The sequence below is a fragment of the Pleurodeles waltl genome, chromosome 11, assembly GCF_031143425.1.
Source record: "Pleurodeles waltl isolate 20211129_DDA chromosome 11, aPleWal1.hap1.20221129, whole genome shotgun sequence".
Classification (NCBI taxonomy): Eukaryota; Metazoa; Chordata; class Amphibia; order Caudata; family Salamandridae; genus Pleurodeles; species Pleurodeles waltl.
Window position 1 is genome coordinate 617,461,628 of NC_090450.1, and position 15,587 is coordinate 617,477,214.

At 43.7% G+C, this 15,587-nt stretch overlaps 1 protein-coding gene across 3 annotated transcripts in view; it reads right to left on the reverse strand.

Annotated features, from left to right (window-relative positions):
• LOC138265931 (guanylate-binding protein 1-like) overlaps positions 1–15,587 on the reverse strand; it is a 164,262-nt gene that overhangs the window by 85,852 nt on the left and 62,823 nt on the right. The window contains exons 3-5 of one of the 3 annotated variants that reach the window (XM_069214128.1): positions 8,098–8,295; positions 6,409–6,524; positions 4,624–4,733 (exon numbers count right to left, since the gene is read on the reverse strand). In XM_069214128.1, coding sequence (XP_069070229.1) covers positions 4,624–4,733; positions 6,409–6,524; positions 8,098–8,290 — 419 coding nt within the window. In that variant the 5' untranslated portion in view covers positions 8,291–8,295. Of the gene's footprint in view, positions 1–4,623; positions 4,734–6,408; positions 6,537–8,097; positions 8,296–15,587 lie in introns of all 3 variants that reach the window. The other 2 variants (XM_069214127.1, XM_069214129.1) reach the window with 2 other exon arrangements.

Below are 15,587 nucleotides of genomic sequence, written 5' to 3' on the forward strand. Positions count from 1 at the left end.
CAGTCTGAAAATCAGCACACAATGTGGAGCAATGGTGTGATGAAGCTGAAATCAGCACATTTTCTTATGCAGTACTGGAAGGAAACAATATGGCACTAGCAGTTATACTTAAGAGATTCGTGTGCTAGCTCCATAAAGACCCGGTGTGTTGTATGTCAAAATACTGAGATAAATAATATCATCCTGCACTTACGCCAACTCCAGATTACTGACCACTAACAAATCATCAAGCTAAGCATACACAGGAAAGTATAGATTTACTGTACTTCACTCCTCAACTACTTACCTTGACGATATGTTGGAAACCAATACTGTGAAGTAAATGTAGGTAGAGATGAGTGTAAAAACAGTTGGTATTTTGGTAGAACATTGAGGTAGTGCCCAATGTTTACTTTAAAATGTATGGAATTTGACAAGGATCTGAATAAAAAAGATAAAGTGTCAAATCTGAATTCAGAGGGGCAGGTAATAAAGCTTAACGAGCTGTGTGCTCATGGTTGAAATCTGTCTGGAGTGTTGGAGTTGACCCTTTCTCCAGAGTCATCCCCACACTTTTTGCCTTCACCTTCCTGTTTTCTGAACATGTTTATGTTGGCTTTTGTGTCTCTACACACTTTACCACTCCTAACCAGTGGTACAGTGCTTGTGCTCTTGACTTAAAACATGGTAGAATTGGCTTAGACTGGCATATTTAATTGACTTTTAAGTCCCTAGTAAGGTGGCACAACCTGTGCCTAGGTCCTGTAAATTAAATGCTACTAGTGGGCGTGCAGCACTGACTGTGCCACCCACTCAAGTAGCCCTTTAAACATGTCTCAGGTATGTCATTGTAGTCTGTGTGTGTGCAATTTAAACCTGCCACTTCCACCTGGCACAATACACTTTTTGCCAGGCCCAAACCTTTCTTTTTAATACATATAAGTTACCTCTAAGGTAGATCCTGAGCATCCCCAAGGGCAGGATGCAGTGTATTCAATAAGTGGGATATGTACTTTTAACTTTTATATGTTCTGGTTGTGAAAATCTCTTACATTTGATTTTCACTACTGCAACATCTATCTCTCCCATAGGAAAACATTGAGTTACCTTATTACATTTTATAAGTGTAATTTCCATTGAAACAGGTAACCAGTTCAGGGTTGGGTTCTTGAAATGGAATTTACATTCCTAACATGGTGAAGTAGATACATTACAATTTTGGAAATTCCAGTTGTAAAAAGTTGATATGTTCTTGCCTTAGCAGCCTGTTTCTGGGGCACATGACTAGGTGTAGTTTACAGTTAGGCTTTGTGTCTTCCTCCTAGACAGCCACACACAATTGGAAGCTTAGATGGGAGTATATGGGCCATCACTAGAAGGATGGAAGGGAGGAGTTAGGCCTAACACTTACACCTGGCTTTGGTCACATGACTCAGTGTAGTTGACAGGTGGGCTTTGTGTATTCCTCCTAGACAGTCTCACACAATGGGGAGCTTATACGTGACTGGATCGGCCATCACGGGCAGGATGGGAGGGAGGAGCTGGGCCCAACCCTACTTTAAATGCATAGGCTGTGTCCTGTCTCCACTCAAAGGGCTGCATAACCCCTGTAGTTAGTCTGAAGCCAGGGTGAGGAAGGCACGCCACCTGTGCACTTCAAAGGCATGCCTTTAGAAGCTTCCCCCACTTTAAAGGCACACCTGGACCTCAGTAAACTTCTGGACCTGTGTATACTGTGCCAGGAAGAAGGACTGCTGTGCCGCTACAAGGACTGCCACTCTGCTGGACTGCTGCTCTAAAGAAACTGATGCACTGCTGCGCTACCCTGCTGCCCTCTTGCCTAGGTGACAGGAGACTGGGCCTACAACTTCACCCTTGAACCCAGGATCCCAGAGTGGATCCAAGGGCTAGTCGGTTGGCCTCCTGATCTGAGCCAGAGGGACATAACAGGCTTCCCAACATCCTGCAGCAGCCCCTAGACCCAGATGTAGTGAGTTCCTGACCCCCAAGTGGTGCCCCTCAGATCCTGGTCCTTGGTCTGGCCCTGTGACCCGAAATCCAAGTTATGGGCCCTTTGCGACAGCAAACATGCCCATTTGTCACCAGACGAGTGATCCAGTGCAAAGCTCTGTCAGCCTGACTCTTTGCCCCGCAGCATTGACCGCTCGTGGGGACTGCCAGTGTGAAGCTCCAGCTACACCCACAAGTGAAGCTGGCTGGCACTTGTGCTACACCAACTGCCTCCTGTGATGCTCTCCCTGCTCCTCATGGCCCTCTACAATGTGAATCAGACTCTTGTCATGGACTTGAGAAGGTAAACCTCAGTGGGCCTACTCTGGTTACCATATATCACCTGACCTGCGCTCCATTGCAGTCGGCCTGAAAGTGTGACTTTGACCTGGTTCAGCGTGACCAGACATCCCAAGTTGGTGCTTTGTGCTTTTTGGCTTTATTTTTACAAAAGTATTTAAAAATTAATATCTCTGGTTCTACTGACTGGATTTTTGTTGTTTTGGTCTTGTTTTGTTTCTTAAGTTTTGCTGTATTTTGTAACTTGGTGTGAGATCCCTTTTGTGTGATATTTTCACAGTTCTACTGTTCAAAGTATTGCACAAATACATTACACATTGCACAGTGCCTGAATGCTCTGTGCCAAGCTACCAAGGGGTTGAGCACAGATTAATGTGAGTTTTGCTTGTGCCTTACCCTGACAAGGACTGTGGTTACTGCTTGACAGGCCTCACACCTCAGTCAACCAGTATCCCAATTCCTCACATGAAGGTAATATGCAGGCCACACTTTTGAAATCTGCCAGTCCTATTCAAGAGCAGACAGATGTGGCAGCAGGCATTCAGTTTAAAATGAACGCACAATTTTTTTTTATAATGTCTATCCACAATTGTTTCCACAGAATTAGCAATATAGGAACTGTTATTTCAGAGACACTGCATAGGCCTGATTTTATTGCATAAAACACAGCCACAGACTTATGCCATAGACTACCATAATCTTTCATTGAATATGTCAGCATTTAAACATTGTTACATTCTTATTGTGAAGACGTTGGTGCAAAACAACTCCACAGTCTTACTTGCAGGAGTTGGTGCAAAAACATGGCTATAGTTGAAGATGTGAGGGCATTAACAATGCCACATTTTTATTTTCAAAATGTCAGCCCATAAATACGGTTACAGTCTTACGTAGATGATATGAGTACAGAAACAAGTCAGTTGACTAACACAGTCAGAGTCATACTTTGAAAAAGGCAGATCTACATAACCTCCATAAACGAACCTTAATGATGTCATGCAAAAGACATTGTCACTTTTACCTTGCCCCATTTCAGACAGATGTTCACCCTTAGTTTGGCTACTTAGCAACAGCCTGAGCTGGATGGTGTTGAGCAAAGGTCATCCCACATTCTTATTTCATTGCATCGGCACATATCAACTACCTAGTCGTTTGAGCAAGTCACTTCAGATACCCAGTCACTTGTGGCACGAAGCAATGGAGTTAGGGCCTCACTTACATGTTGAAGGAACCTAAAACGCTCCCTTTTCTGGAGTAAACTCTGAATATGGAGTATAATCCATCAGTTGAACTTCGTACCCAAATCTATCCTTGTGGCAGAGGAAATTCAGCCTGTGGATTCTACTCCCCACTTAAGAGCTTCCCCTTAATTTTTCAGAATTTTAAGCCCTGCCCAAACTCAAAATAATTTCATGGTAGCAAAAAATAGAGTTCTGGCGCAGTCTTAATATAATGATTTGTCCAAAAGCAGTGCCACCGTAGTTTGAAGATGCCTGTTCAGAGACAGTGCTACAGTCTTTATGATCGAGTCAACCTTGACTCATTCAGCCAGATAGAGTGCCACTTTCTAAGTTTGACTCTATTAGCTCAGATACAGTGCCAAGTTCTTAGTTTGATTAGATCATTCCATTCCCTTCTAAAGTGTTCCTTTTAAATACCTGACTGTGAATCAGACGGAGCAGTGTTCCTGGATGAATTACAAGTTTTTCTGGTTGCGTTAATGCACCCGAGAAAAAATGAAAAGTTTTCTGTAGACATTTTCCACTTGATGAAAGGTGGACAATGTAAGCAGAAAAGGTTCAGCAATAGGGTCTCAAAAGCATTAAGGAGCCCTTTATTGCTAGGTCCAGCATCTTATTCTGAATTACAAGGATGAAACTGTATGATGGAGGAAACAAGTGGAGATACTAAACAAGCTCATTAATTCAGGCCTTATTATCTCCACCTCTAGTTTCCGAGCTTCTTGTAGTGAGGCCCTTAGAGGGATCATGACTGTTAAACTAGTATCTTTCCATCCTGATTAATTTGTCATTTCACTGATTTACTCATACAGGTTGCCTCTATTTGAATTTAACAGAATACCATGCAAAATAAATTGAATGAAAATGAAGCCTGTGTCTCTGACTACTGCGACAGAAGGGCCTTCTTCAGCGTGGAATAAAGTTTCTGTTTATATGAACAGCATAATAATGTCAGCATAATAAATATTAAGCAGCAATAAACAAAAAACTTCAGAATGGTGTTGCCAGTAGAAATAATGACTTCCACCCTCTCCTGATTATTTCTAATCAACCTCTCTTACTGTCTCTCATTAAAAACTTTACAAAAGGATACTGTAGCTGCTCCAGCGCCCGTTGATCAATTGTCCCCATGCTGTTATATACAAAGGTGCTGCTCAGTAGTTCTGCCAGGGCAAAAATCCAATTTTCATTTGTGGAATCACCCTGAAATAGAGTACAAAAGTTTTGGGGGTTTAGGGTGTAGTAGGTTATCCCTTTGTAAGATTACTGTTGTAATTTCAGTAAGTATGATCACATTATTCCACTCTTCAAGGTCGAACTTGCAGTACTCTACCCAAAACTCTGGAATACATTAGTAGACTCCATTGACAAAGATGGAGAATGCTCTATATTCCGAAATATGCTGAAATCCTTTCTACTTCTACAACTGTCTCTCGCAATACAGCCTCTGTCACGGATTACTAAACTGTGGGCGCTCTTCATTTGGACACATACAAGTTGGATCCGAACATTGATTTGAAGGTGATTTACACATTAGAGGCGGAAGAATGCAGAGCGGCAGAGGCAGAACATGGTTTTTAATAAAGAGGTCCAGATCATGAGGGTGAGGAGTTAGAGGCAGCGAGTTTGGCACCTGTATTTCAGTTACAGAGGCACTTTCTGCCCACAGAGACTATAATACTGTCTGTAGTATTGCACTTTAGGAGTCATATTCTTAATCTCAGTAGAAATTGTTTTAAAATACTTGTGTGTACATACCTTTGCCTTACACTAACACCTTTCAAAGTTCTTAACATAGCACTATCTTCATTTGCAAATAATGCTGCTTATTTCCACATTCGTGCACTCTCAAATTTATGCTACGTTAAAAATCACCCTCTATATTCTTAAAACCCAGCATGAAAAAATGATGTTTACTTAAACATCTGATGGTCACCTCTCCTTAATCCTTTTAATGGCTCTTTTCTTCATTCCTAGCCTCTACATGCCTATTTTCTCTGAGCACAAACTTCTCAAAGTTGCATGTATGTTTTCAGTAATCTCTGTTATTGTAATTCTGCAAACCGGCTGCAACTCTTTTCATCGATCACAACTTCTCCTTTTTTTGAAAATGGTACCCCAGCAACCTAACACTACTTAATCTCCTCTAATTGATCTATTAACTTCACTAAACTGCTGCATGATCTCACATATCCCCCTTTCACTAATCATGAGCACACCTAACACCTATTACTTCAATCTACCACAAAGAAACTGGACTGAATGCATGGGATGCTTTGCTTGACCTCACAAGAGTAAAACCAATAACTAGCAACAAGCAATAACAGTAGACTAAACACTAACCCTCTGGAGCAGCGTGGTGTCTGCCATAGGGCTCTTCATCGTCTTGTGCGGGGTAGTAAGCGCTATATAAATGTATATGCAATACAATACAATACAACTCATTGCTGATGAAACATTAGACAATTGCCTGCTCTTCCACTTAAATAATGATTCCTATTAAGCCATTAAACCGGCAATTACTTAGTGACCTCTATCTTTATCCAGCACAATCTGAAGCACTCACCTAGCTGCATGCAGAGCGCAAAACAACACCCAAAAGACACACGTATAACCACTAGCAGCCAAACAACACCCAAAAGACACAGGTATAACCACTAGCAAGGTCTGTATCGTTATGACGTTTCGGAGGAGTTCTACATTTCATTGTTCAATATTAAATGTTTTTGCGTTAAAGTTGTAAACTAACTAGAAAAGCACAAATATTCTGAACTGGCTATGTGACAGCATTGAGCATTATTAAAAAAAAATATATAGGATATGATCAAAACAAAATCTTTGCTTACATTGCAGTCATAGTGAAAAGGAGATAGCATACCTTCTCTACATCTCCCAGCCCTTCAGTGTCCAGTAGCAACAGTGTGTAGTTGGATTTCTCTGGATGGGGCATACACCACATCCAAATGCCCTTGGTGTGAGACTGGACTGTAGGTCCTATGGAGAAACCTGGTCAAAAGACAGGTTTGAAACAATGTGCAAAGTTACAGAAGTGGACTAATCAATACTGGAAGACCCATATCGCCTTTCCTAATAAATACTGTGTTTTGGTGTGTTTTGACTCTTTTTCAAATGTAAATTTATCATTTTGGATCAGTTGATCAGTGTATTCTGGCCATAAATGATGATAGCAGCATCGCTGAAAGCATTTTATCTAACTTTCTTTCTGCACTCTGGAATTCCAGAATAAGTGTATAAATTGCTGGCTGTCACTCATGAACTCAACCTGAACAAAAGTGCACTAGCATTAGGTGTTGGTCTGGCCAAAGATTGCAGTATGCTGTGTAATGCTTGATAAGGTGTCTGCGGCTGGCTTCCATAATGGTGACTGGAAACAGAGCAAATATCAACTTAAAATTGAAATGGAATATTTTGTCTTTTGAGCAACCTTAAACCTTTTGGTTACTGTCGGTATGGGGCTAAGGAAGGTTTATGATCTCAGTAGACCGTTAACATCTTCAAAGACCACAAGAGTTTATGCGACCCCTTCTACTTTTTGGGTCTTTGGAAGATCATTAATCCATTCTGTTTCCGATAAAACTTTGTTCTCTTAGCTCTTTGTTCTCCCTGATAAGATGCATTATCAGCGAGAACCTGCGTTATTTGAGGAGCTAAGGTCTACATTTCACAGAAATCTTCAGCATCACTCTGACCTGTATTTTCCTATGAGCATGACAAGTTTAATAACATTAAATGCAACAAGCACTTTTTAAAATGGAGGTACTACAACATGGTCAATTGGCCTAAGACTGCAAGGGGAGAGACTGGGTAGTTCTTCACAAAAGGGCATCCTATCATTTGAACTGACTTTGGCAGCCAAAGCGGCAAGGACTATTACATTTATAAAAATTCCAAAATCTACTGGACGGGTGTGGCAGAGAAAAAGTAATGTAATATTGAAAGTACATGAAATGCTAAGAGAGTCATTTAAATATTGGCTACCCGACACATTTAACTCCTCATGCCGTGTCGGCTAATTTTATTCCTTAGTGCGACTCGTGATTCTGTGGTTGAAGCTGTTTTATAGGAAAGAAATGCAGTGACTGCAGGTCCATGTTGTAGAACTGAAACACCAAACCAGTGTACAACTTGCATATAAGTGCAGTATCTACCTAGGCAAAACATTAACCATATTTAAATGACCAACAGGACTGTACCCCCAGTTTTTCATTCTTTCTTTATAAGCTGCAACTAGCCTGTGCATGAAGATGTGTGCCTCTATTAAACGAAAACGCGTGCTTTTCAACGCAAAAATCTGGGCTGTTTAGTAAGTGCCAATTTTTCAAACCAACTTTTTGTGTCATTTGAATATGTAAAAAAAAGTGGAGACACAGACACATGAATTTTTCTTTTTATGTAGAAACTGGCTTCTTGTCCCAGTTGTCTATATATGAAGAGTAATTAGGGTTTGCTGTATAAACATTTTTTCAGGCCATTCATTAATTTATCATACTAAATGTAATTAGATCTCCTTGGCATATGAAAATTAGCAAGCACAGACAGCACTCACCTCTGTTTGTGCCGGCTAGTCTGTTCATTAGGTAGGACTTGCCCGTGCGATACAGGCCCACAATAGTCACTACTACCATGGGCTCTTGGATCTCAGAGAGAACTTTCAGAGCATCCTGTCTCACTCTCAGTTCTCCTTCTAAGGTGTTCTCGATTAGACACAGCGGGTGGCACATGCTGACTTCAAGTACCATTGTTTCTATGAGAGGGTGAAACAAATGAAATAGCTTTGGATGATGAGCAGTGAAAGGAAGGAAGTTATAAGAATAAATCTAAACTAACACATTGATCGACATAGTCACTATTTTAAAATAATTGCTTTCTACTCTCATAAAAAGTGACATACAAATACTGTTAAAAAGCTTTGAAAATTATTAAGAATAATAAATAATGAGCATGATTCTAGGTAATGCATGCAGAATTGTTGAACCTTACCCTTCGATATCTGCTCGTCTTCTCTGTACATGTGTCAAGTGATGCTTTCAGAAGCTTGGCTAGCCTCTTAGGAAGGACCAAAAGAACAAGTTTCTTACCATCAGTAACACGTTATCTGGTAGAGACTATTACCACAGATTCCTTGCTTTAGGATATTCCCCATATGTCAGGCTGGACCTCGAAATGATTGAGCAGTAACTCTGTGAGCCGGTATGATGAGTCTATTGACTTCACATTGGCGTCACCCATGCTGGAAGTGACATGCACAAAGCCTATATAGGTGCAACCCCAGCACACTGACGTCAGTTTCTGGCATGTCTATGCCATAAGCATGGAGCCACAACAGAATGCTGAAAGACCAGTGTGCAGACACTATGGACCTACAAGGGCCACCCTAGATGTAGAAATTTGTTTGCAGAAGTATGGAGCTTGGGATGGTCGGTAAGGAATCTGCAGGTAGACAGAGTCTTTACCAGGTAAGGCGTTACTGAAGGCAAGTAACTAGTTCATCTGATAGTGACTTCTAGCCACTGATTCCTTATTTTGCCTTAGAATAGATACCCAAGCAATACCTCCCCAGAGAAGGGTCTGCAAACAGATTCAGACCAGGAAGTGCTGGAAGACCGTGTGGGCAAAGTGCCTATCACAACAGCCCTGAAAGTCCAGGCAGTAGTGATCGATAAACATGTGTATAGATGCTCATGTTGCAGCCTGACAGATAACCAGGACTGGGACTCCGTGAGCTAACTCATGGATCAGAGCCTTGGCGGAATGAGCCCACAAGCCTCTGGGGGTTGCCTCTTGGCCACTTCAAAGCAGATTCTAATGCAGAGTATAATCCACATGGAGACGGTGCATTTTTGCACAGCTTTCCCTTTTTTTGCCCCAACGAACCCAATGAAGAGTTGATCTTCCACCTGGTGCTCTTTAGTGCAATAAGCGTAGAACGTTAAATCTCTCTTCCTCTTTGGAAGGGTGAGGCGAAGCAAAGATGGTCAGCAGTGTGATGGTCTGGCTGATGTGGAAAAGTGGCATCACTTTTGGCAGAAAAGCGGCATGTGTCCTAAGAACCCGTTCATCTGGGAAAAGGTTAGTGTATGAAGAGTGCACAAAGAGCATGCAGTTTGCTAACCTTCCTAGCCCATGTACTGGCCACTAGAAAGGCAGTCCTGATGGTCAAGAGATGCGGGTGGCAACTATGCATAGGCTCAAATGGTGAGCACATCAGGAAGGTTAGAGTCATGTCAACATCCCACTGGGGCATGATAAAGAATTTTGTAGGAAGCATGTGCTATAGTCCTTTGAGAAAATTGGTCACAACAGGTGACTTGAACATGGAGGGCTGATCCAGCAACCTGAAAAAAAGCCAATATGGCCGAAAGGTACCCTTTTACTGTGCCCAACGCAAAGCCTTGCCTGGCTAATGAATGAACAACTAACAATACCTCGGGCAAAGGTGTGGAGAGGAGGTCAACATTTTTGGTAGCACACCAAGCCATAAATTTGTCCCAACGGCAGGTGTATACTGTCTTGTTTGTGGGGCACATGGCTGCCAGAATAACATTGCAGACTTCTGAAGGCTGGTCAGAAACTGTCAACTACCGCCACTCAATCTCCTTGCATGAAAGCCAAGTGTGTGCCAATTTGGGTACAAGACCGTGCTTTGTTGATGTAACAGGAGATCTTCTCGAGAGTGCAGCCTTACTGGAGGACCAATGCTCATGATCAGGAGTTTGGAATACCATACTCTCCAGACCCAAACAAGAGCCACAAGAATGACTTGGGCCTGGGCGTTGCTGATCTTGTTGAGAACTCTGGGCATGAGTGGTATCAGCAGAAAGGTGTACAGGAGGTCTGAGTTCCACTCAAAATGAAATGCGTCTCCGTGCGAGAGCCGCCTTGTAAACTCCAGCGAACATAAATGCTAACAATGCATGTTCTCTGTGGTGGTGAAAAGATCTAACCAAGGTTATCACCAATCACTGAAGAGACCCTGCACTTCCTCCAGATGGAGACACCATTCGGGCTCAGCAAGGCACCGACAGCTGAGTTCTTCCACTCTGCCATTCAAGACCTCGCCAGATGTTGTACGACTAGGAATATGTTCCAACATTACAGCCATATCCAGAGATGCAGGTCCTCTTCACACAGGGTCAACAATCACATGCCGCCCTGCTTGCTACAATACCACATGGTGGTGTTGTTGCAGGTGAACACATAACCAACCTTCCCTCGATGGAAGGAAGAAAGGCTTTCAGTGCCAGGCAAATTGCTCTCAACTTCAACAAGTTTATGTGGAGCTGAGATTCCACTGGAAATCAGAGTACTCTAATCTCCACCTCTACCAGATGGCTGTCCCAACCCAGAAGTGATGCATCTGTCACCACATTCAGCTCCTGGGGGCTGGTTCGTCAGCCACCACTGCAGATCTTTTGCCGTTCCCTCTGATATCTGGAACAGGTCAGAGAGATCCCTCTGATGCTGCACCCACTAGACTTCAGGTCCCATTGCAAAGCCTGCAAATGCCAGTGGGCATGTGTTACCAGCAGGATGTAGGAGGCAGTGAGGCCCAGCAGCTACTATCACCAAAATCCAGGATAGAGGCTGAAACATCAGAAACATAGCTTGAATATCCTGGACTTGCCATTCTGGAGGACAGGCCTGAAACTGCACTGTATCCAGAATGGCTTCTATTAAAGGGAGATTCTGAGAGGGAGTCAGGTGTGATCTCAACATGTTAATAGTGAACCCCAGAGAATGCAGGAGGTCTGCGGTAGTCTGGAGGTGGGAAACAGCAGCTTAGGACGAGCCCGCCTTTAATAGCCAGTCACCATCGTAGGGGAAGACTGAAACCCTTGAACTCTGCAAGAGGACTGCAACCACTGCCATCACCTTTCTGCGTACCAGAGGGGTGCTGGCTAGGCCCAAAAAAAGAACAGCAAAGTGAAAGTGCTCTTGTTCCACTGTGAACCAATGACAACATCTGTGGGCAGGCAGGGCATGAACAGAAAACAGGCATCCTGCAACTCCAACGCTAGAATCCAGTCTCCAGGGTTGAGGGCAGACATGATCTGAGATAACATGAGCATTCTGAAAAAATTGAGAGGGCACAGGTCCAGTATAGGGTGGAGGCCTCCATCCGTTTTGGGCACAAGAAAGTAGCAGGAGTAGCAACCATGATCTACTTCTGATTTTGGAATCCTCTTGATGGCTCCTTTGGTGAAAAGAGCCTGAACTTCCTGACAGAGGAGATATATGTGATCTCAAATAAGTCATTAAGTAAAAGCTGATAAAGAGCGCAAATGCCTAATGGCATCTTGCACTATCGTCCTAAAAAAAGACCAAAAGTAGAAACCTATTTCGAGAGGAGTGAAAAAAGGCAGATTTTGAACATTTTCCTAAGTCAAGTTCAGTTGGGATCTTAGATCTTTCCTCTACCTATGTTCTTGAGCTGTTAATTTTTGTTTGAGTTTTTTTAAGATCAGACGAATACTACGGAGCAGATGTTTTCCTTCTATAGTTTGTCACAGTTTTTTCAGGGGCCAAAAAGGTGACTGCAGAGTTGATCTAATTAGTAAAATTAGAGGTTGCAGACTTTATGTTGCTACCTAATATAGGACTGGAGCGTCTAGGAATGTTATCAAGTTCTCTTTTGTCAATTTCTGACACAGACAAAACTTAAATGTGGTAGAATGAACAGAATTATGAAAATTATTAGTGGGAACTGTGGGTTTAAGTAAAACAGCTTTTTGGTCTGATAGTGTTAATGACAACACTTTTTTAAAGCTTAAATCAGAGTTGTTGGTAAAAAGCCAATCCAGAGTATGGTTGGCCTGATGAGTAGGTAGACTTACTATCTATGTAAGATCGAAAATGAGAAGACAATCGACTATATGATCTGTATCTTTGTTCCCAACTGAAGTCCCTCACAATAGTGACATTGTTTGAAACAGGATTCAGTGTAAATCTGCAAGGACCTAATAAACCAATTTTTGGCTCCAGGCAAACAATATGCCAAGATGCCGTTAAAAGTAGTAGCGATATTAAATCTGAAGTTAAACGTGAGAGCGTCACTGTCGACCTGTGTGGTGGGCTGGAAAGTGGCCTGAAGATGGTGGCAATAAATAATCGCCATCCCACCTTCACATTTAGCTTGACTATCCACTCTGAAAATATCATAGCCATCAGAGATGGCCGTTCTTAAATCAGTCAGCCCAAGTCTCCATTACAAACACCTAGGGACAGATTTAGTTATTGGCGGATATTATATCCTGTCCGCCAAAATCTAAATCCCATAGGATACAATAGAATCTAGATGTGGCGGACTGGATATCCATCACCGTTGTGCCAATATCTAAATCAGGCCCTAAGTCTGGAGCATAAAGATCAACAAAATCAGCGAATTCATGTTTGTTCTTAATCAACGATCCCATGTTCAGTAGTACACGTGTGAGTGACTCAGGTAAATACCTCAGCTCCAAAATTACAGGAGGAAGAGTTAGAGAAATGTTACTTTTTAGGAAGGGAGATAGGTCAGATTTCTATATGATATATTGGGATCGTATTACGGTGGTCAAGATATCTGTCACGTTTGTGACTGAGTAATCCCCTCTGCCAAGATCTAAATCAGGCCCATAGTTACAGGCAGAACACCAGTACTGACAAGACCGCAAGGTAAAATCACGAATATCAAAGCATTTTCGCCTACCCAAGCAGCGGAGTTCCAGGAGTGAATCCCTCGTGTATGCCAAATTTGGAAAATGACAAGGGGTCCTGGCGCACGATGCAGTTCACAGCCGCATACAGGCGTCCAATTGATGTGCCATCGGAGCACCCGCTGCGTGGACACGCTACCGAGTCCTTTAGAAGGGCCACCATCAAGAGGCATGGCCATGGGCAAGCTTCGGAAGCACAATGACATGCTTCTGAAGTTAGAAAAGTGAAAGGCAAAGAAATGGGGCAAATGGGTCCAGCAATCCCTTTGCACCAGACAGCCTTCGCTGCAAGGTGGAAATACCAGTAAACAAAAATCAACTAAAATAAAAGTCAGAAAAGCAAGCAACTAGGCCATTAGATCTGTGAATGCAAGTGGGAGCCAGGCACCTCCCAAAGTAGCCTATGTGTGTGCCTTACAACTAAAGAAAAATGCTGAGAGTGTAGGCACCTCGGAGGACACTGCATGGACGTGCTCCCCGGTCCTTCAGATGGGCCCACATCACATGGCGTGGCCATGGGGGTGGCCAAGCTTCCGAAGCACAATGACACGCTTCAGAAGTTAGAAAAGTGAAGGGCAAAGAAACAGAGCAATCTGGCCAGCTGGTCTGAGGATGGTTGCATAGATGGCAGAGTTTTGATGAATGGAACAGCATAACCCCATTGAACAATTTGGAGTAACCATTTGTAAAATATTATGGGCTGCCAGCAGGGCAGGTGGTGCTGGATCCTGCAGCCAGCTGTGGTGGTGAGATGGCAACAAAAGGGTCTTGGAGGCTCCGGCTGCCCCTGGGGGAGGTGGGTATTGGTGGCAGACTAGGTAGACTTCTTGCTATGGGTCTCACAGGGCTTTTGGGATCCGTGTCTGCTGTCACAAAAGGACAGAGGAGCCTGTTGACCTTGGTGGCTTGGCAGAAATGGACACATGTGATATCCCCTACCTTAGCCATGGAAGGGGAGTAAGGCAGTATGAGGCTGGCTCAGGATTATGGAGAGTCCTAGTCCCCAGGCCAAATCTGCCTTGTTGCTGAAGAGGCAAGTGCTATTAAAGTGCATGTCCATAAGGGATGCCTGGACATCCCCCAAAAAGCCAATAGATCTCAGCCACATGTGGTGTCTGAGTGCCACTGATGATACAATCGCTCTGCCTAGCGATTCTGTCATGTCCAGTCCACATTCAATGGTGACGTTAGCTGAATCCCTGCCATTGGCAATAGCCTGGGTCAGGATGTCTAGGACCTCCTTCGAGACCATGGACAGCACTTGCACAACCAAACCCAAATTATGTGTTTATATCGGCCCAAGAGGCATGCAGTGTTCACTGACCATAGTTCAAGGCTGGCAGAAGGGACATTCTCTTGCCAAACGTATCCAACCTCCTGAATTCTCTCTTCGGTGGAGTGGTAGGGAACGTGCCAGGGTTGGCTTTGGAGGTGGAAGTCTGGATGAACGAGATGCAGTGTTGGATGGGAAAAGCTGGGTCCCCGGGAGTAGGGTGGTTGTGGTGGGCAATAGTCCTGTCAACACAAGCCACTGTGCAGCGCTTGGCCCAAGTCTCAAGCAGGACATCTGTGAGGGCTTCAATAAAAGGGAAGAGAGGTTCTGTGGGGTGACTGCTGGTTGAGCACCTCTGTCAAGACATTCGTCTTGATTGCGACTGAGGGCAGTGTAAGGTCCAAGACTTCAGCAGCCCTCCTCACCAACATTGCAAAGGAAGCCCCTTCCTCCGAAGCCACACTAGAAGGAGAGACTAAGCCAGTGTCTGAAACTACTGTCATCCGCAGTTCCTTGTACCAGTTATCTTTGGGGTCTTCCAAGGAGTTGTGGTAGCAAAACGATCCTCAGATCCTTCCCAATCGTACTCCTTACAGGGCCAATTGAAAAACAATGAGGACCTTGGCTCCAACTCTGAATCCGAGTTCCAGCCAGCACTGGATTTGGTGTTTTCTGATGCCAGTCTGACTCTGTATCAAAGTCGGGTATGTCTATGGGGTTAATGCAACTATGAGGCATCAACGTCTCCAGGAATTACATCACTGGAACAGGGTCCGGGGAAAATTGGGGTCACATGACCAAAGCTGATCCAGATCCAGATCTAAGGGGTCCAACTGGTGTTCCCGGCAGTGGGAATCCAGTGGAGGCATCTACTGAACATGTAGGGCCCGAAGGCACTCCAGAGGGGTCAGCCTGTCAAATATGAGGTGAACGGCCTAACAAAACTCCTTCAACTGGGCAGGAGTTGCTTTGGGAATTTTTTGAGAGGCGCAGAGCGGATCCAGAATGGGGTGCCATGTGTGACATATGGGAGCAGGCCTAGAACGATGATGTCTTTCCCGCACCTCG